Below are 20666 nucleotides of genomic sequence, written 5' to 3'. Positions count from 1 at the left end.
TACTGAGCTCAATTTAATGCAACAATGAATCTTTCAGACAATCTCCATTTCAGTTTGATTGCCTGTCATTATAAAAAAAACACATACATACATATTGTCTTGAGTTCTTTTCTTTATAATAAACACTTCTTTGATCCAGTTTTACTTAGAAAATAGCAACCTATCATTTTTTTTCCCAAACTACCGCCTCTGTTTAAATGCCAGGAAACATTGAAAATGCCTATTAGACCTTTGAGCCCTGAGTGATGGTATTTAATGCCCTATTTTTTTTTAACTACAGTGTGACATACAAAGATTTTCCTTTCTATGGTATAAAAGTGAACAAAATTAATATTCCCTTACTTGAGGATGAGGAACTGGCAACATTTTCCTTTAAAACCTGATAGTTTACCCACATGATTCATTATTGATCAAGTTTGTTGCTCAAAAATGTTCAGTTGATAGACAAGCACAATTAATCTTGTTGGCATTCCTGCTTTACTGAAATAAAAATAACCTTAAAGAAAGGTTTTTTATTTCAGGATACATTTTTTCCCCCTTCCTTTATTTAAGCTCTTTCGAAAAGGCCAAAAAACACTCATCCTGTTGAAAGCTTTGTTCCTGTCAGAGAGGATTTTTGTTAGGTTTCTGAGTCAGTCTGACCGCGTCCCCTGGGCAAGAACTGCTGCTGCTACTGGAGTCAACCAAGAGGCAGCTTGTGAAAGGAAGTCTTTTGAAGCTCCTGATATAAAAAAAAAAAAAAAACTGTAGCACATCAGAAATGTCCGGTGAAAAGCCAACAAACAGCGACACTGAGACATACAGAATAAAAAACATCATTATGAACAGAGAAATGAGAGGAAACAGGGTCAGTCTTAATGTAGGGCATATTTAAACTGAATATGGAGCATCACACAAACACACTGTATACTGAGCGGGGTGTGAAAAAGTATGGTTGCCATAGTGATGTGCCCTCCAGGCATGAGTGCATGGCTGGTGCGTGCCACTGACTGCATGATGTGCACAGTGTGATAGAGAGATCCATCATTCATATTTTATCTACTATGGGCACGATACTCTACAGAACTGTGTCATCGCACAAAAACCACACACAAACACACGCACCCACACAGAGGCACACGGCCTGGTTAACACTGGAGGTACTTATGCAATGGCTCCTATCTTAAAAAAAGATGATGTTCAGAGAGAGAGAAGTGTAGTGATGATGACTGACAGAGAGGAGACATGCTGGGTAAGTTTTAAAACGATGAAAGATTTGAACAAAAAAAAAAAAAAGGTAAAGATGAAATCAAATCCCCTGAGTTGGCACAGATGCAAACAGACAGACAGAGTGGGAAAAAAACACAAAACAAGCAATACAGGAGGAGGAGATCTATTCCTGACTGCTGCTCTGAGCTCTTCTCCGAGCCCGATGACAAAACAAGCTGCTTTGATGTCTCTGGTTGCTCAGCTCGCACAGGGAAGCAGCGCAGTTACACAACATCCAGCGCTGCTAAAAACAAGGACAGGAGGAAACAAACAAAGCAACGGTGGAGAGGAGAGGAGAGGAGAGGAAGAGGAGAGGCACTAAAATAAGCGAGGAGAAAAGAGCAGAGGAGTGTGGAAATTGGCAATTTCATAACCCTGTCATCAACTCTCACACATCTTTATTAAAGTGGATCATGGGTGATAAGGATGGGTCACGATGATCAAAAGCACTTACTGGCTCTCCAAAAAGGGTTTTGAGATTATGCAATCGCTTCATTAAAGTTCATTGTTTTGTTTGGAACAAAACTTAATCAAGTCTGCAGGTTTAAAAGATAGAGATCCAAGACTAATTATCCCCTCAGTGGACAATAAAAAGTATCTTATTTGATCTTAATAGACATGATTGACAGGTTTAAGTATTTAATCTTACACCAAACATGCCTTAATAACTCTCACCTCTTTCAGTATTGTCCATTCTTACCATAACAGGAAAACATGTCATCTAATGTGTTGGAGTTAAGCACATTACAAAAACGAACAAGGGCATGTGTTTGATATGAACACACAGACAAACAGGAAGAATTACATAAATCTACAAAACATATCTCCTCCTTAAATTGTTACATAACTAATTCTACTTCACTGTGAATTCTCCACTGTGAAGCCATTCATGTTCATATTGTACCACCTAGTGGAGAATCAGAAAACAACAACCAGAGTGCCTGATTTTTTTTCTCCCATTGTTTGTTCATCTTTTCTATCTTTATGTCTTTGAAATTAAAAATAAAAAAGGCTGGTTTTAGTCTTTTTTGGTGCTTTACATCATATTGTTTGCACCACACTACTACCAAAAAGGTGGGTAGTGAATTGGCAAAGAGAAGTCACTTTCACCACAAGGGGGCACTGTTTAATAACGCCATGATATAGAGGAATTTAGCAGCTATTCAAACATCCAAATAGAAATCCTTAGGGGTTAATAAAGTACATTCTACATTCTATTAAAGTAAGATGGAACAGGTATCAGGTGATGTGGCTCAAATATCCACCTGGACTTTAACTGGACAGAGTAAAAGATCAATGAGAAGATTTATTCAGAGGAAACTAGTTGTAAAGGTTACAACTTCTGGGTTGAATATTTCATCACAGAGCTCAAATATCAACTTGTGAATCACACTGAGACTCAAACCACATGTGGGTTTTCAGTAAGCCAGCAGCAGCAGCAGCAGCAGCAGGGCATGGATTAAAAAATACTTTAAATGTGGGACTCTGTTTGGTATATGTCTTGAGGGATGACTGTGGAGCATCTGTGCAGAATTTTAGTCTATGTTCTCAGCGACACGAGGGAAATGTGTGAGCAACAGCTGCACACAGACACACTGAACTTAAAATGAACACTATTTCTTTTTAGTTCTGTGTGAAAATGCAAACACATGGGCATATGCGCAAATAAGAACTTGGTTGTTTTTGTTGAAGACTAAAAAAAGCAACATTCACATGCAGCAGTTGTGTGAATTCTCAGTGTCTTGTGTCTTCAGTCTTGGGATGTTCCCTTCAGCAGCTCCTCTGAATAAGCTGCTGGAAACAAATGATCCGTGACAGCAGGGCTCGCTCTGCTCATTTAGATCGGCTATTTCTGTCTGCCTGCCAGATTTCAGGTCTACTTGAGGACTTGTCTGTCAGCTCCTCGCTTTTTTGGAGGGACTTTCTGACAGGCATCAGGGGCAGCTGAAGTGTAAATGGGCAAGGACACATGCAAGCACATTTGCCTCAGGGAGATGAGCAGAGCAGAGTTGAGAGTGGTGTTGGAGTAGGAGTGGAAACAGGTTGTTGATTTGATGATTGTGGGGAAATGTTTCCTCAAAATTTCAAACTATTCCATTCTTTTTTAAATGTGAAGATTTGCCTCTTTTTCCATTTTATAAAACAGATTGAACATCTTTTGGGTTTTAAGTGTTAGTTGGATACAACAAATGTTACTATTGGCTTTGTCATGAACTGGCAGATGTCTGTGATGAATTCCAACAAACTGGCTTTTAATTTTAAGTACTGTTTTGAGCCTTGTGTGAGCTTTTATTGTTGTTAATGCAATAGCTTTTTCCCTTGTCTTATTTGACTTGTTATTGTTCTTATTTATTGATAATGAACATTTATGATGTTTGTACCGATTAAAGGTTTTGGTCATATTTTGGACATCTTTCTTTCTTGAAAAAATGTCTGCTTTGTCTCTTTAAATTGGGCCACATGTTTGTTAACAAGGTGCTAAACATGTAGATAAAGTTAAGAGGAGCTTTAACAGATAGGTCTGAAATGTTATGTTCATATTCCCATATAACAAACAAAACCCTTTTTAAAAGCAAACTCAAGACCTACCTTTATAGTCTTGCTTTTAGCTTAGTTTTATTCTTATAACAGTTTTATTTCACCTTAATTTATTTATTTATTATCTATTTCAAATTTTAGAAACTTTTTGTTCCATTTTATTTATTTATTTAATATATTTTTTTAAGTAAAGCATCTAATTTTCTTTTAATGGTTTAATAATTAAAAGGTTTTTATTATCTGCAAAAATGTTTTTATTTTGGTAAGTTTAATTTCCTGTGTTGAGTTTTAACACATTATTTTACCTCCAGTGTTTCCTCATCAAGATATTATGAGAGCGTTTCCACAGTTCATTCAGCAACTTCTTTTTTATTTTTCATTTATTTATTTTATATATATATATTGTTATTATTATAATTGTTGCATATATTGTGTTCTTAACCTTAGGATTGTGAGGTGGGTTTGGGGTCGGGGCTAGGGTTGGGATGAGGATGGGGGGTCTTATTATTTTCATTTCTATAAAGATCTCTTTTTTTAATTTATTCTATTTAAAGTTGTTCTTATGTACAGCACTTTGTGTTCCAATGTCATTGTATGAAAAGCGCTTTATAAATCAAGTCTGATCATTGATTGATCGATTGATTGACTGATTGACTGATATTGATAGATCATGAAAAAGGTCATCTTCTGCTGTAGTTTCAATACACATTAAAAGCTCTGTGAGGATTTCTATGTAAAAAGGATTTGTGTTGGTTTTTCTTTTGTCCTTGGTCCAGCTCTGATAAGAAACAGAGGGATTTCTCAGAGACTAAGACAGACGGCTAGAGAAAAAAACCAAACCAAAGAAGAGATTGAGGACTCAGCCACTAATCTCCTGCGCCACAATAGACTCACAGTGGTCACGCCGAGGACACGCTGAGGTCAACATTATCCTGCCAAAAGAGGGAGCACATTTTGGAGGGCCGAGCTGTCTCTGCGTTCTGCCCAGAGCGGCTTAGAAGGGTGGAGCTGTCCGTGGTGCTGAATCTACTGCAGCTGGGAGACAGGACATGTGGGGCTGCTCTGAAACATTTACCACCGCAGGACTGGAGACGTGGGCGGACTGATGGGTGGATGGACAGACAGATGGATGTTGAAAGACAGGAAGACTGAAGGAGGAACAGATGGATGTGTTGTTACAAGATAGAGAGAGACAGAAACAGAAAGAGCATTTGTGTCGAACAGAAAGAGCATGAGAGGTAAAAGAGATTTGAATAGAGGAATGGGAAAGAGAGATATTGAGACAGCTCTGTGTTGGTGCTATATTAGTGTTTTGGAGTTCCATGCAGTATGTGGCCTAAGGATGTGTTCACAATCAATACACCAAAAACTAGGTTTGACTTTCTCTTGCAGAGGACAGGGCCGTCTATATTGAGCTGAAACTTTACTATTTGCTCTCTCAGTAAAATGTTTAAAACAGATCCTTAAACTCCATCGTATAAAAACGACAGTATTCAAGCTCTGTATGGGTTACAATCGCTGAAAGCACAAACAAACTCCTAGCAGCTGATAGGAATACAAAGCACCCAAAAAAAATAATCCCGTTCTCAATCACAAAGTGACACAGCAAAAAATGTCATCCTCATATAATCCTCTGTAAAGCTGAAGGGAGACACAGATACAAACGGAGAAAAGAGCGACACTGTCTGATAAAAGGGAGAGAGAAAGGTAGACAGAAATCGATCCGAAAGAGTTAAGGGGGAAGGAAAAAACATCCAAGCCCACAGGGAGAATTCACACCCTGCATGACCTCCTGCTGCCTCAATCAGCAGACTGCGCATGGCCCCGTTTCATCAGACACTGACAGGGGATGAGTGTGACAGAAAGGTCTGGGAAACAAAGATATAAGAAACAAACAGAGGAAGAGAGCCCTGCAGAGATGTGAGGCTAATTAACTGAGCAGAGGCCTGAGTTGGCACCGGTTCTTCTTTAACCTCAAACCAGCACAGCAGACCGCCGGGCTGCTGGATGGCTGCTGGCTGCTGTGTTGTTACATAACAACTTATGTAACAGCTTCTGCTCTCCATAGGGGGATGGCAAACTTTGTTTTGGAACTACGTTTCTCTCTGAGTGTGGATGCTTTTTTGCTGTCTTTCATGTGTCTATGGGGAGCCAAATTTTGAGCAATCAGGAAATGAATAAAAAATAAGAAATCTGGCTCTGCTGTTTCTTAAAAAAAACACAACATGGCATCAGTCTGGGTTTTCATTCCATCTTTCAAGACTTTTTCTGGGGTTGCCATTTATAACTCATCTCTCTTCTCACACTTGAATCTGACTTGTCAAGTTAGATCATACTGATTTGTTTCCATCCAACTTTTTCTCTTTCTTTCCCCCAAAACCAAAATTCTTGATCTCCCTCCTCCTCTTAGTTTGCATGCTTTAATCCCTTTTCAGAGTTAGTGTGAGTGGGAGTCTAAATTAAGGATTTGAATGTGTTGGAACACGAGTTACTAGAAAGCATGGCAAAAAGAGGATGCATGTAATATTATGTAAGGAGACTGCAGAGGGAGTTTGAGTAGGTGAGTTTGTGTTTCTCTTAAGTAACTTCAATAATCCAAATTCATGCCAAGCATTAAATAACTCTCCTCTCCATTATCTGCTTTGTTCGACCATCAGATGCTTTATTTAATGACAAACACTCAAAAAATATATATATATATTATTCACATTTAACCAACATAAATTAGGGATTGTTTTTTATGTAATATTGCTTAGAAAAATGTATCAATTATATATATAGCTTTTTAATAGTTGAGGATAAGTATATCAGTGATTGGCTGATAAATAAAAGCACTAATTATTTCTGATTTCATAAGACTACAACAAAGTTTAGCTCTGAAATATGGCAAGAATTGAACTCCCAGTACATTAGACAGATGCAATTATATATATGCACTGCTCATAGCCAAGTTTAACTGCAATAACCAAAGGGGGGGGGCAATAATTGTAAATAAAAAAAATCATGTAGAGCATTGCTGAACATTCAAAACTGGAAAGTAGAAAAATAATGATGAAACGTCATCCCCCTCGCTTGTCAGTATTAGAATAACTAGCCGGTTAAAGTAAATATTAACATCTATATCATTGTAGGCCCGAAATGCCAGTCATACTGTGTCTAAGCTATAGCACAGCTAACCGCCACTGATGCTATAATGCTCTACTACCTTGATGCAAACAATTACAGATGACAGATGGGGTCTTAAAGAAGGTCAGGCTGTATTAGATCCAGAAAATGGAGACAAAGTTGTATGAAAGTAAAGCTGTGTCTGGTTGAACTGGCTTAACACCACTCGAATGGAGCACAGGCATGTGGACATTAACCTGCTAGAAGGACTGAAAGCTGGTGGTGCTAGCTCTGCTAATGTTAGGTCCAATTCAACATTGTTTCCTGCACACTCTGTGATCCTGTGTTCAGCCGTGTTAAATTACCTGTGCTTAATTTTGATAGTTTTCTGATTGCTTTTCTACCTTCATAGAAAAGCTAGATTAAGCTCATTTGAAAAAAGCCGACATAAACTCAGTTAACCTTCAATGTTTGATATTCAAAGACAGGCAGCGACAGGGAGGAGCTTCTCATGTCTTCATGCAATTTAAATTTGAAGATGGTGCAACATCTTGGTTAGTGAAGTACAACCCTTCTGCCTTGAAACTGGCTCTGAGAGGCATCGTTACCTCTCATGTTGACAACCTGGCTTCATGATTCAGACATGATCAAGCAAAACTTTGGACATCTCAGATCCATCAGCTACTAAAAGCACCAAGCTGGGATGCAATCTTTCAAATCCAGATTGAGTTAAGAGAGGGATAAGAGTGTGTGAGTGAGTAAGGTATAGTGCATGACTCAGACAGTCTGTGTGTATGAGGAGGTAGCCTTGTTGTGTGACTGGGTTCTCCACAGTGTGCCAGTGCTGGAAACGTCTGCCATCGATCCTAATTTGGCAGCAGATTCTCTGGCTACAGAGAGCCCTCTATTCTGACACAAACACTCTCTGCAGGAAAACAAAGGCACCAAAACTATGTAACAGTCTGCAACACAGACACAGACAGACAGATGGAAAGACAGGCAGACAATCAGTCAGACAGACAGAAATCCAATCCGACATGGCACTGCCTTTATAAGCAGTCCAAAAACAAACCCTCAGAAAAATCATCTGCTGAGGGATTTCTCCACAACCCATTTATCATCCAAGTCATTTCTTTCAAAAACACTGTACAAGAGCCAATTCACAGCAAACTAGGTGCATGACACACATTCACACCCCCCTACACACACACACACCACAGTGCTGTGCTGAGTAGCTGTGACTCAGCAGATCAGCTGGAGCAGACAGACTTTGCTTCCCACAATCCTCCTATGCAGGGGAAAGTGACACATTAAAAAAAGCATCAAATAAAGTTCAGAAAACAGCTAAAAGCTTTGCACAGAAAGCAGGTCATTATCCTTGCCCTACTTAATAAACAATATTTTGAAGTGATGTCAGTAAGTGAGTCCCTGCAGAGCTGTAGGAGAGGAAAAAGGAGACTCGAAAGGGACAAAAAAGTGAGATGCAATCCAAAAGAAGGGATGAAGAATGAAGGTGGGATGACATGGCAAAGAGAGGGGGGGAGAGAGAGCGGGCCGCCATATGTTGCAGCTCTTAGATTTAGGCGAGCGTGCAGTGTGCTAATTAAAAGAGGACTAAACAGCCATAAAAATGATGGCAGGATGACAACAAGGTACAGATTAAACAGAGAAAGAAAAAGAAGGAAAAAAGATCAGATGAAGTATTGACAACTGATGGATGATGGACATGGAGAGAGTCAATTCTTTTGATAGGAGGACTAAAGATTATGTAACCGAGGATGGGCAGAGAAATAGAAACAGTGATGGGTGGGTGAAATATGAAAAGAAAATGGGAGGCAGAGAGAAGAAGGAGGCTTCAAAAAGGAAAGAAAGGAGAAGAGGAAGATAAAAGGATATGAAAAGCTCTTCAGCCTTGCCAACGAGGAGAATAACAGGACAGCAATGCGGTTTGAGAAGTGAGAGCTGCACTGCAGATAGTGAACAAGTGGTTTGTCAACACTCTTCTCCTACATCTAACCTCTATGTGTGTCGTTTAATTAGTGCGAGAACATTGCAAAGTAGTGGGAGTGAGAAATATATAAGGGATAGACCAATATTATATACATACTGTATATAGAACATGTTTGAAAGAAAAGCATGAACTCTGATTTCACTATTTCTGTTGCTACATGAATGTTGCCACAGAGACTGCAAGCTGCATCACACTTCATGGGAATTAGCATTAACAATGAATGTTTCTGAAAGCAACATGGAACAACAAGCTGCTCCAACAAAGGGATGTGTTAAGAAGGGACGTTTCAAACTGCTGCCACCTTCCCCCATATGCAGATGATATGCCTTGTTAGCCGCTATATGAGGACAAAGTTTGAACAGCAGTGATTAGAGCTAAATGCAACCAACATGCTAAGATGAATTATAACACGCTAGCAGGACATTTAGCTTAATGTCAGATGTCATTTTAAAAATGTTTTTTCTATTACTTTTTTTTTTTTATCAGTGCCTGGTTGTAATGTGGTTCTGTTGCGCTAGCTGTAGCATCTAAAGCTATTGATAAACCATTATTGTTAACCATGATTAAATCACAAAAGAAGACAGAAGCTCTGGTTGGAAAAACAACAAAAACTAATTTTCCCAGCTGGCTTAACTAGCAAGCACATACACGTGTGCTAGCAATCTCTGTGCCATCACATGGAGTATTTTCTGCCTTCACCTTGACCATGATGACATGCTCATTTTTCAAAACAAGAACATAAAACAGTTTGAGAAATACTGTATTACATTCCATTCTCCCCCATTTGGTAGTGCTTTGCACAAGATTTGTTGAGTTTTGTAAGGTCTAAAAAGTCAGGATTAAGTTGCCTTACAGTTGCTGTGAGGAACTGTCAGCTTGTGTCGGTTTTGGCACCCCCTGTGGTCAAAACTGTGCATGTCATTACCTTGCCGATCTTATCCTGTACATGTCAAGGTATTATTTTCTCACAAAAAACAAAAACAAATTCTGCTCTCTCTGCGTCTCTCATAATAAACATTAGTTGTTGAAAATGTAAAGAGAGGCTGTCCCCAAAGTGTGCCGTCAATCACCTAGTCACACCCTACTACTTTTCCAGGTATTTAGAATTACAATGTAGAAACTGTCAAGCTTATTGCTGATGGTCTGGTTTACTTTTGTAGGTCATGACGTGACATTAGTATCAAATTCAATCTGTTTTCAAAACCAGTCAAAGACTCCACACATGGGTGCAGATTTGGCCTAATGGTTAAGTTACCTGCCCTTATAGAGGGCTACCCAGGTTTGATTCAAGCCTGCAGCCCCCTTCCCGCATCCCGTTCCCTGACTCTCTCTCCCAGTTTCCTGCTCTATTCACTGTCCTATCCTCTCTAAATAAAGGTGTAAAGGCTCCAAAAATATAACTTTAAAAACTGCACACACGCAGGTTAGAATCAAACCTGGAGCACCCACTTCAGGGACTACAGCCTCTGTACATAGAGCATACTTTTCAGGGGCTTAGCCAAACCATTGCCCCTTTTATAGGGTGTTTTTTTTGCAGCACACACACTGATAACAATAAAACTGGTAGAGTTGGAGGGGGTGGGGCAGTTGAACAAATGTCAATCAGCCCACATTGACTACCCAATAGTATTTGTGCTGGCGATGCCCATCCCTAGTATAATGTTAGGGATGTATGAAAACTTGGTTTTAGGCTATGTGTTAGCATGCTTACATTAGTTTAATGGCACTTGAAGGCAGCTGGAGCTGATGGGAATGATGGTGCAGTATCCATGCAAGTTTTTGGTCCCAAACAAAGTAAAGTTTAATCTAAAAAATGTTGTAATACTACATAAAAAACAAAATTTAACTTGCTGGTCACATTTTGAATGCAAATGTTTAGTTTGTCAAATAGTATGAACTAACTTACAGTAGGCTATTTCAGTCCGTCAGTGGCAGACCAACCATCTGACAGAATGACATTACCATCATATCTGCACAGATATGAAAATAAATATTTTTTCATGTAGGCCCTGTCCTGTATATTTTCAGCACTAGCAGTCAATGTGGGATTTCTTCTTGTTCACACTAAACCCACTGAGATACATACTAAGGAGCTCATTAATAGGATTCTGAAAAGCAGAATACAAACAACCACCGAGATGAATAAATGGCACGGCTTGATGCACTGGCTGATAATTTCCTGCTGTTAATACCTAGTGGTGCATGAGCACAAATCTAGATTGGTCCATTAGAACAAGTCTGTGTCATTATTCGTGCCTAAATATGCGTGAGCCTTGAAATGCTGGCAGCTGTGGTCCTACGATATTGTACGTGTGTGCGTGCATGTTTGTGTGTGTGTGTAAACAGAGATTAGTTGTATTAATAGGCCAGCCATGTCCGTGTCCTAAGCCACTTACAAGTCGTCTATCTGCTTGATCAGACCAATCCAGCCACACCATTTCACTGAGGTACTGTATGACGTCACGGCGGGTCTTCCACTTGGTTCCTAGGCAACTAGATAAAAATCATCATAGAAACTGGCAAAGGTGGAGAGCATGTTGAAAAATATGAGGTTGTGGTAACCCCAGAGGAGAGGGGGGTAGAGCTAAAAATAACTCCCTGATGATACAATGAGGCCTGGAGCAGAGACGGAATCAATATGGCTGTGGTGGTGGAACTCGATACATGCTTTCTCACACACTTTTCTTGTATTACAATCAGAAATCTGATAGCCAAAACTATTACAATAGAGTAAGCACCCAGTGGGCTAAGTGGCTAGAATATATGGCACATATCAGATACTCAGAGGCTTGTTCACAAACCATCACATGCTGTTTTATATCGATCCCCATTTCCCCAAATGAATCAATCAACTGGTCAATAAATGGTTGTCTATACAGCACAGAATCAAAACTAGATGTATCACACAGTACTTTCCATACAGAGATGACCCAGAATGTACGCTGCAATGTTATTTCAAACATTTATCCACCAATGAGAAAGCATTTGGCTACATCCGACAGAAAAAAAGCTTCCATTTAACGGGTAGAAACCTTGAGCAGACCCAGACTTGTTGGTGAACAGCGGTCTGCTGTGATCGTGTCCCAGATCTTAAAACAACAAGCTAACCACGGCACATTTTGGCAGTATTATGGTCTTAAAAAGTGCATAGCTAGCACAAATAGGTGGACATTAATCTGCAAGGAGGACCAGGTGCTGGCAGGGTCAGCTTTACAGATGTTAGCCATGCTTGGAACACAGTTGTGAGGCTCAAGTCAATACATTTCCCTCAACTTTGACCGTTTACTAAGATTTTTTCTTATCATAGAGTTGCCTGTTAAAGTCAGAATATATATTTCTATCTAAAGGACTAGGAAATGTGTTGCTTCATAATATACCTATATGTAAAAACATGAGAAATAGCAGTAGACTGTGGCTGAAAATGAACTCTTTTAAACTCCTCAGATGACAGAAACAATCAATTATTAATTTTAGCTGCAAAACTTTAACAGAACTGAACTCCTGACTCCTGATTTTTTTTTTAAATAAATCTTAAGTAGTTATGTGAGCGAGAGAAAAAAAAATGAGAAGAGGGGCTTTTGGGATATACATCTTGCCCGACCGTCTATGGCCTCATTAAAGGGGTTAATGAGGGCAAAGAGCCTGAGTCTCTCTCTCTCTCTAGGCTCTAAGACTCTGCTGGGACTCAGTTACTGACATCAAGGCCCAGAAACCTACTTCTGCTGTGGGCTCAATGACTGACATGGCTCAGCTGACGACAGCAGCTCACATACGGCAAAACACACGTACTTACTTATGCAAGGACTTGTAGGCACTCAGATACACACACATACTCTGCTTAACCCCTGAAGTAACCTGATCCTGGAGCACACTCAGGTAATTAACTTTAGCACTCAGCTGAGATCAAGAATGTATAGTTGAGTGTCGTCAGCGTACAGTTTGACCATCACTACTCTCTACCTTCACACAGTCACATGTAACTGTGTTGTATTGTAATGAGGGATGCCAGGATACACTCAACCCACGATTCGATTCGAGTTTTTGGTTCACGATACAATTCACTCACAATTCTCTAATGATTTTTAAGAAAACTGGATTATACTCATAATTTAAAAAACTTTTATTTTATTTAAATTCTCAGATATGAACAGTTGTGATAAATATTTTCTCTCTTATATTTCTTTGTAAACAAAGTAATCCTTTTTCGTTTTCAAGTTGGGTTGTAACTCAAATAAAACCACTGCACTTTTTTTCAGCACCTTGTAAAAAACTAAAAATGACCTTAAAAAAATACCCTGTTGGAAAATTTCAGTATAATTATAAAGAAATGGAATGTGAACGATTCCCAAATCAAAGAATTGAATATTAGATATCAGCAAGGTCTTCCACAAACAAGTGAAGGGAAATACAAATAGCGCCCACTACTGTTTAAAAATTATGTTGCAATGCAAATTTAGTTGAATTGATTTTAATCCACACTTATTTGTACCGATTTTCTACAGTCTTACGATATATCTTTACATCCCTAATTGTAATTGTTTAGTATTTAATTTGCAGAGTTTTTTTGCAGTAACAACTTTATTACAAACTTATCAAACGTTACTTAAGACCTACTGCCTGCTCAAAAGTGGTTGCTAGACAGAAGTCCTCAAAGATTTCCTCATTCAGAAAACACACAAGGACTTTGTCCATTTAAAAAAAAAAGTAAACTCAAGACGTACCTTTTTAATCTAGCTTTTAATTTGGAGTAGTTTATTTTAGCCCTGGACTGCATTATTATTATTATTATTTGAATTATTTTTATTATTTGTATTATTATTTTCATCATTATTATTTAAATCATTGTTTTAACATTTATTTATCTTATTTATAAAAATAAGTATTTATTTATCTATTTATTTTTTGTGTTCATCTGATCTTGTTAACGCTACCTTATTTTTAACTTTTCTCAAGATAAGATAAGATATTACTTTATTGATCCCCCGGGGGGGAAATTCAGTTGTTACAGCAACCCAGACATAAGTACAATCAAGAAAGAAGTTTCAATAAGTACAAAATAAGTACAATAAGTACAAAATAAGATTAAAAAAATAAGTACAAAATAAAAATAAAAAATAAAACAAAAAATAAAACAAAATAACATAAAATAAATAAAAAATAAAAAATAAAAAATAAAAAAAGTAAAATAAAATAGATAAATAAAGCTAGAATACAATTTAGATATATACAATGTTACAAATGGAATTTAAATTAAATAGCAGTAATTACAGGCAGTAATTAGATAAGAGCTTTCCACTCTTACTTATTTTATTAATTCTATTGTGTTGATTTTCTTTTATTTTTAAGTATTTTATTTATAATAACACCATTTATAATTTTACCATTGCTGTTGTTTTCTGTCTCTGTTATTCTGTGAAGCACTTTGGGCTACATGTTTTCATGTATGAAAGGTGCTGTATAAATAAAGTTGAGTTGAGTTGTCAAACTTATGTAAGAGCCCCAATCCAGGCTAAAAAGAACCCACCCTGATTTAGCATCAATGTTTCTCCATTGTGCTGTTCTCCTAATATTATCATCACTAACTCAAACTCTCCCACAAGCACTAACTCACACATGTACACATAATCACACAAAAATAAGACAGCGTTGTTTCTGCACTCAGCCAAGCCCAGCCCATTTGGCAGCGAGTGTGTTACCATGCCTACAGGCCCAATCAATACTGCGCCTAAAAATAGCACAACCATACTAGTCTTACTTCCAATCTCAGAAGGGGTGAACTGGCCGAGAGCAGCAACTGTTGTATAATCTCCCAGATAACTGTAACACATGGCAACCACAGTGTTAGTGGGCATTGTGCAAAAGCGCAAGTTTAATCCCCAACAGGAGGTTTGTCAAGGAAAAAAAAAACCTGATCCTGGGATTTTATTGGCTGGTGCACGGATCAAACAGGAGGTTAGGACAGGAAATCTGGAAAGACTTCCTGCTTGTTCACCAGTGGATCACTGAATAAACTGTGAGGCTTCATGACAACATACCCGAGCCAAATCATGGAGACAGATCTTCAGAAGTGGGATAAATGGTAACACAGAGAACTAGAGTGGCAATTAAGAATAAAAAGCCCCACAGGGCTAAAAGCATGTTCATGAGAATGAGTCACAAATGAGGCATTTAGAAGATGATTACTGCTGTACGACACAGAATGGCACAACGCCCTTTACGTCAAGCGCAATCTGTTTCAACATAATGGTTTCATTTTGAGGCTTTTGCCAAGGGAGAAGTGTTTCCGAGTTGCTACGTTTGATCATTTGGAGCTACGGAGAGGCAGAGAGAGAGGGGAGCAGACAGACACATGTAGAATCAATGAGGATAGGGAGTCGTGCCTGAGATAGAGGGGTGAAATGAGGACAAGCAGGAAGACACCACAGAGCTGGAGCTTGTCACGAGCATAACCTGAAACCCTGAGATACAAGAAGTGACGGCAGTGTTATCTATCTACCTTGACAAATACACACACACAAGCTAAACATGAGCACGCCGGGAGAAAGTGTTTTCAATCTCATTCATCTGCAGCACAAGCCAGCTCTTCTCCCACATCCACTTCCCTTCAGTGCTGTACTGGAGCATGTGTGCACAGGTCTATGCATGCACTGCGTATGAGCGTGTGTACAGTACTGCTCTAAATCCCGTTCTTTTTATAACGTCTCCCTCCACAGCTGAGAGAGGGAGCCGAACGGGTGGGTGGACTATCAAGGGACCCTGATTCATTTCTGTGATGGGAGCTCTGGCGCAGCGTGGGCTCCATTCATAGACTCCTTGCATCTTTACCTCCTCTCGACCTCTTTCTGCGTGTGTGTGTGTGTGTGTGTGTGTGTGTGTGTGTGTGTGTGTGTGTGTGTGTGTGTGTGTGTGTGTGTGTGTGTGTGTGTGTGTGTCACTGTTACTCGCTACACCTCTGGCTGTGAACGGGGGACGCTTCATTCATAAAAGACACATGAAAGAGAAATGAGAGAGTGGTCATGAAATATTTAGGCAGTGTGATGCTTCTGTCAGCCTGTTGATACATCCACTTTACTGGACTAGAGGTGCCTAAAACTTTGTACTGGATATCAAAACCACATCTAAAGACACTTTGATCTCTGCATCTGTTGAGAACCACTTCTGATGTTTGACACTTGCAACAAAACATCAGAATAAAGTACAACTTGTGATGGCAGTCCTCAAAAACACTGAGAAATACTGCTACCTTAGATACAGGCTGCTTATCTGCATTGCCAGCCATTATAAAACCAAAGTCAAAGACCACAAATATGCTTGGCTTTGCCTCCAGGAGCTCTAAGAAAGCTATCAAAATCCGCTGCTGATCCTCTACAACCCCAAAAAACAAAGATTTCTCACCATTTTGCCTTCCAGTGTGTAAATCTTCTTCACCACCCCAGAGTCGAGCTTGATGGCATCAGTGATGTCAGTCAGGACTTGCTCGTAGGAATGGGCCGTTTTCTTGTTCAGCAGGATCCTCACAGCTTTGCGGGGCTTCACGCCGCTCCGCACCACAGTCACAAGCTTTGGGCGGATGAAGTCCTTGATTTCACGGCTCTCCAGGGCACCGGCCATGGTGCTGCCGAGGGAGGGAGGCCCCCGGGCGGCTGTCGCAGAGGCCTTGACGTTCACCGACCAGTTGGGGTTGACATTTTTTGCGTAATCCAACTTTTTGTAAGCTTCGATGGAGCTGCACACATAGCTGTCACCTGTTGGAATAGAGGAGGGAAAGGTTCAGCAAGGAGATATGCATTACAAAACATTAAATGAAACAACATGAGCTCAAAAAACTGGATATATTCTGACCAAAAATGTGGAAAATATGCAGTTTCATAGTGGGAAGCAGTAGCATGGGGTAGCTATTTGTGCAATATCTCATAGCTAAGCAAGAATTTAATCATTCCAGCTGCAGGGGACATAATCAATAGCGAAGCAGATTAAAATGTATTAACATCCTGATATCTTCCATTTCCCTCCAGTTAGTTTCTTAATTATTTCTCAATCCCATCACAGACAAAATGACGCCAAAAATAAAAGCTCTTCACATTTTAGAGAGTTACAAGCTAGAGGCACAGCTAATCTGAGCCCAAACATATGCTTGTATGACCGCATGGCCATGAAATGAGTGCCATAATCCTAATAGTTACAAGTTCCCTGTGCTTAATTGGATTAACTGGTTTTATAGAGGATTTCTACATAATATTGAGTTGACATTTAGTCCTCTGTTAGGTTTATGTTGAGAGATGTCAACAAAACAGGTGTTTTATTAGGTAAGGTTAGAACATGGTTTTACATGGAGCCATGAGTCCAGGTGCAAAAGAAGAGTCCAGCAAAACACTGTGACCACATGCATTAACTATGCATGAGCAGTGGTGGACAAAGTACACATATTCATTACTTAAGTCAAAGTGTAGATCCTCCTGGTCAAATGTTACTCCAATACAAGTGAAAGTTGGTCAGTCAGATTATTACTTCAGTTAAAGTCCTGGAGTACATGCTTTTAAAAATACTTAAGTATTCAAACTACTTTTTAAAATATGTCCAAAAAGCAAGAGTGCAGTCAAGTTCTGCCATGTTATGTTTATCTACAACATATTATTTAATATCTAAAAAGCATACCATGAAATAGAAACAGTGACTAAGTTACTAAAGCACAGAGGAGTTTAAAATGTTCATCTGGAATAAAACACAAGTGTTAGCTACAGACCTCCACATGCTTTCTCAGGTTAGATGATGTTTTGTAGGCTGTGATGAAGTTTGTGTGGTAAACAGATCTGCGATTTACAACAATATGAATCATTCTGTATTTCAAAAACCTCAAATGTGGGTTTAAAATATGGCCGTGGTGCTCAGGTAGAGAATCATCATCCTTCTCAGTCATAGCCATCATCACCACGACTAAATGAACGGACTGATCTACGCTCAACCGAGGTACGGCTACACCATTGAGACAAACCAAACACAAGTACACGAACAGTTTACTTTCTTTGGGATCTGATTTCAGAAAAGAAAACTCATTAGCTGACTTCAAAGCAAAAGTAGTGAGTAACTAGAGAAGTGATAGAAATGTAGTGGAGTCAAAAGTATGATACTTGTCTTTCAAATGGAGTAAAAGCAAAAAGTTCCCCCCAAAAATAACACTCAAGTAAAGAACAGATACTCAAAATGTACTTAAGTACTCAAGTAAATGTACTTTGTTACTGTCCACCACTGTGCATTAACTATGCATGAGTGCTGAAATGCTGTATACCCACCCTCTACCAGCTGCTCTACAGTAGAGATCTTCTTGGAGCCATCCAGGGAGTAGATGGTCCTGACTCCCTGGGGGAGGTTGACATTGTCGGACAGGGAGCGGGTCAGGTCCTCCAGCAGGGCGTCAAAGGTCCGGAACCTGTCTGAGGAGATGGCATACACTATCCCATTGAAGTACCGGTCCCCATTGCGGTAGAAGCGGACCTTCTTGGCTCTTTTCTCCGTTGTCAGAGTCTTCAGGGTTCGGGTCCGGTACAGGCTGCAGTGTGCGCTGTGCGTAGGACTTGGCACCCCGTTCATCCTCGCGCTGGACCGGCCGTGTCTCTGACCCTTGTCGACGTCGAAATGCTCCATCTCCATCTCGCTGCCGAGGCTCACAAGTACGGCTCTGCTGTCTGTGGAGACGGGGGGGGAGAGACACACAGAAGCACGAGGGGGGGAAAGTTTTCACTCACGAGAAGTAAACAAAAACAAAAGGGGGACGCAGAGGAGGAAGGAGCTGGACGCCGGGGCTGAGGCGAGGACGGAGCTGCTAAAGTAGCCAGCCGGTATCCTTCGACTGGGAGTCCTTGTCTGAAAATAACCCCCTAATGACAGATTAAGTGCTGTTAAGCCGAGAGGTGGACAGCATGCTTCATGACGACTGTCTGTCAGAGTGCGCAGAGGTATTGGAGAGGGAGACAGCGACAGTCACGAGCTGATATTAATGCGTAAATTCAATTCTATGAATATTCAGAAACCTGCACGTGCACCTGGTGGAACAACAGCCCTTTAACAAGAGTGTTAACAATGAAACTGGATTACAGATAGGGTCCCTTCCGAGGTACAATGGCAGAGAGTTATACTTGAATATGTCCCACCCTTCCTTGTATATATTGGGCTAAATGTTTCCACTATTCTTACAAGAGGCTTTGTGCTATAGACACAACTTTTTAATATCATCACTATTATTATCATTATTTTTTATTCTATGTATTCCCTTATTTTCTTCTTTTCCTCTATCTTTGCACCACTGCAATGCACATTGTGAATTAACTTAACATAATTGCTAACCATGATATATGTGAGCCAAGTGCATATGTTTTGTTTGTTTAAAAAATCCAATAAATATAATTATAAAAAAAAAACAACAACAATGAAACTGCGACTAAAACAGAAACAGTCCTACTCCAACAACCATTAAAACATCACACACACACACATTTGAGTTTCTAGTCTTGGGAAAGACATTCTGAACACAATGCAGAAGACAAACAGCAGAGTTAATCTCCAGATATTAAAGAGCACATTGACAGGCTTACCCACGCGAGCGATTAACGCTTCTTTGACGGTCACCTCCAGTCTGACTGACGCTTTATTTCCGAGCAGAACAAGAAAAAGAGTTGAGTAAAGCTTGTCGCTGGCACTGGATGCTGTAATCCTGTCCTGGCTGCAGTGAGCCCCCCTTCTGCGTGGACCCTTTGTTGTCCGGGTTGATGTGCCTCCACAACCAGTAGAGACTCGTGCGTCCGAGCGTGTGTGTGTTGGTGTGTGTGTGCACAGAGTCTGGATTGGAAGTGAAGAAGGTAGCAGCTGCTTCCCCTCCCATTCTCTTTTTCACCCACCTCCTCTTCCTCCTCCTCCTCCACGTCACTCTGTCGTGATGTTCATTCAGCGCCCCCACCCCTCATTAGGATGCAAACCCACGTTTCCCACCCGTGCTGGGGATGCTGCTGGTCCAGCACAGGCTCCAACCCACCCCCCAAGCCAGACCCCCAAAACACGAGCTGTCTGTGGGGGGATTGATCTGTCTTCTTTAATGGAAATTAAAACGCCTTTCAAGTACAGCTGCATCATTTTGATGCCAAAGTAGTTCATCAATCATACGTTCATTTTATTTCATTTAACATTTTTAATAGATGTCAGAATTTTAAAAGCCTATTATGTCATTAAAACAGTAAATATAAGGTTTAATATTAACGTACAGGCACTTTAGGCAAAGCATATACCAGCTTTGTGTCAAACCTCTGAGAATGTGTGCATGTGAGTTGTTATGTAACTTACTTACTCTTCTGGATGCAGAGGGGAGGGGGGATCTGTTGGGTAGTTTAAACCTAAAACATGGCATTCAAACTATGCAGAGCAGCTTTCAAAATGACCCAAACACAGCATGAAAAGTATAATTTGTACCCACTTTTTGACTTGTATGAAGATTCATAAGGGATTGCATGTCTAAATGTGTTGAAACCTACTATGTTGTGCAACTCAGGACCCCAAAAAGCAATATAAAGGTAGGGAACTGAGGGCTGGGGAGGATGCTGCCTTCCAGTGGTGTACTCAGGGGGGCCTGGGGGGGCGATTGAAATATATAGAACATAGAAAAAGTGCCATATGGATACCCATGTAGTTCATTATGTTATCTTTTGTTAATTATGTACTATAATCAATAATATATTAATTATTTTGTGTTTTCCTTTTTCCTAATTCAACTTCCAGC

The 20666-nt window shown here is 39.8% G+C and overlaps 1 protein-coding gene across 2 annotated transcripts in view; it reads right to left on the bottom strand.

The window, feature by feature from the left end:
- dclk1a (doublecortin-like kinase 1a) overlaps positions 1-19765 on the bottom strand; it is a 66275-nt gene extending 46510 nt beyond the window's left edge. For both annotated transcript variants that reach the window (XM_034683833.1, XM_034683832.1), the window contains exons 1-3: positions 19492-19765; positions 18193-18585; positions 16298-16647 (exon numbers count right to left, since the gene is read on the bottom strand). In XM_034683833.1, the coding sequence (XP_034539724.1) occupies positions 16298-16647; positions 18193-18550 (708 nt within the window). In that variant the 5' untranslated portion in view covers positions 18551-18585; positions 19492-19765. The remainder of the gene's footprint in view (positions 1-16297; positions 16648-18192; positions 18586-19491) is intronic.
- Between the last annotated feature and the right edge of the window lie 901 nt (positions 19766-20666).

Source organism: Notolabrus celidotus, chromosome 5 (assembly GCF_009762535.1).
Source record: "Notolabrus celidotus isolate fNotCel1 chromosome 5, fNotCel1.pri, whole genome shotgun sequence".
Lineage (NCBI taxonomy): Eukaryota > Metazoa > Chordata > Actinopteri > Labriformes > Labridae > Notolabrus > Notolabrus celidotus.
Note: the sequence above shows the minus strand (reverse complement) of the source record. Positions and strands in the feature narration are given on the sequence as shown.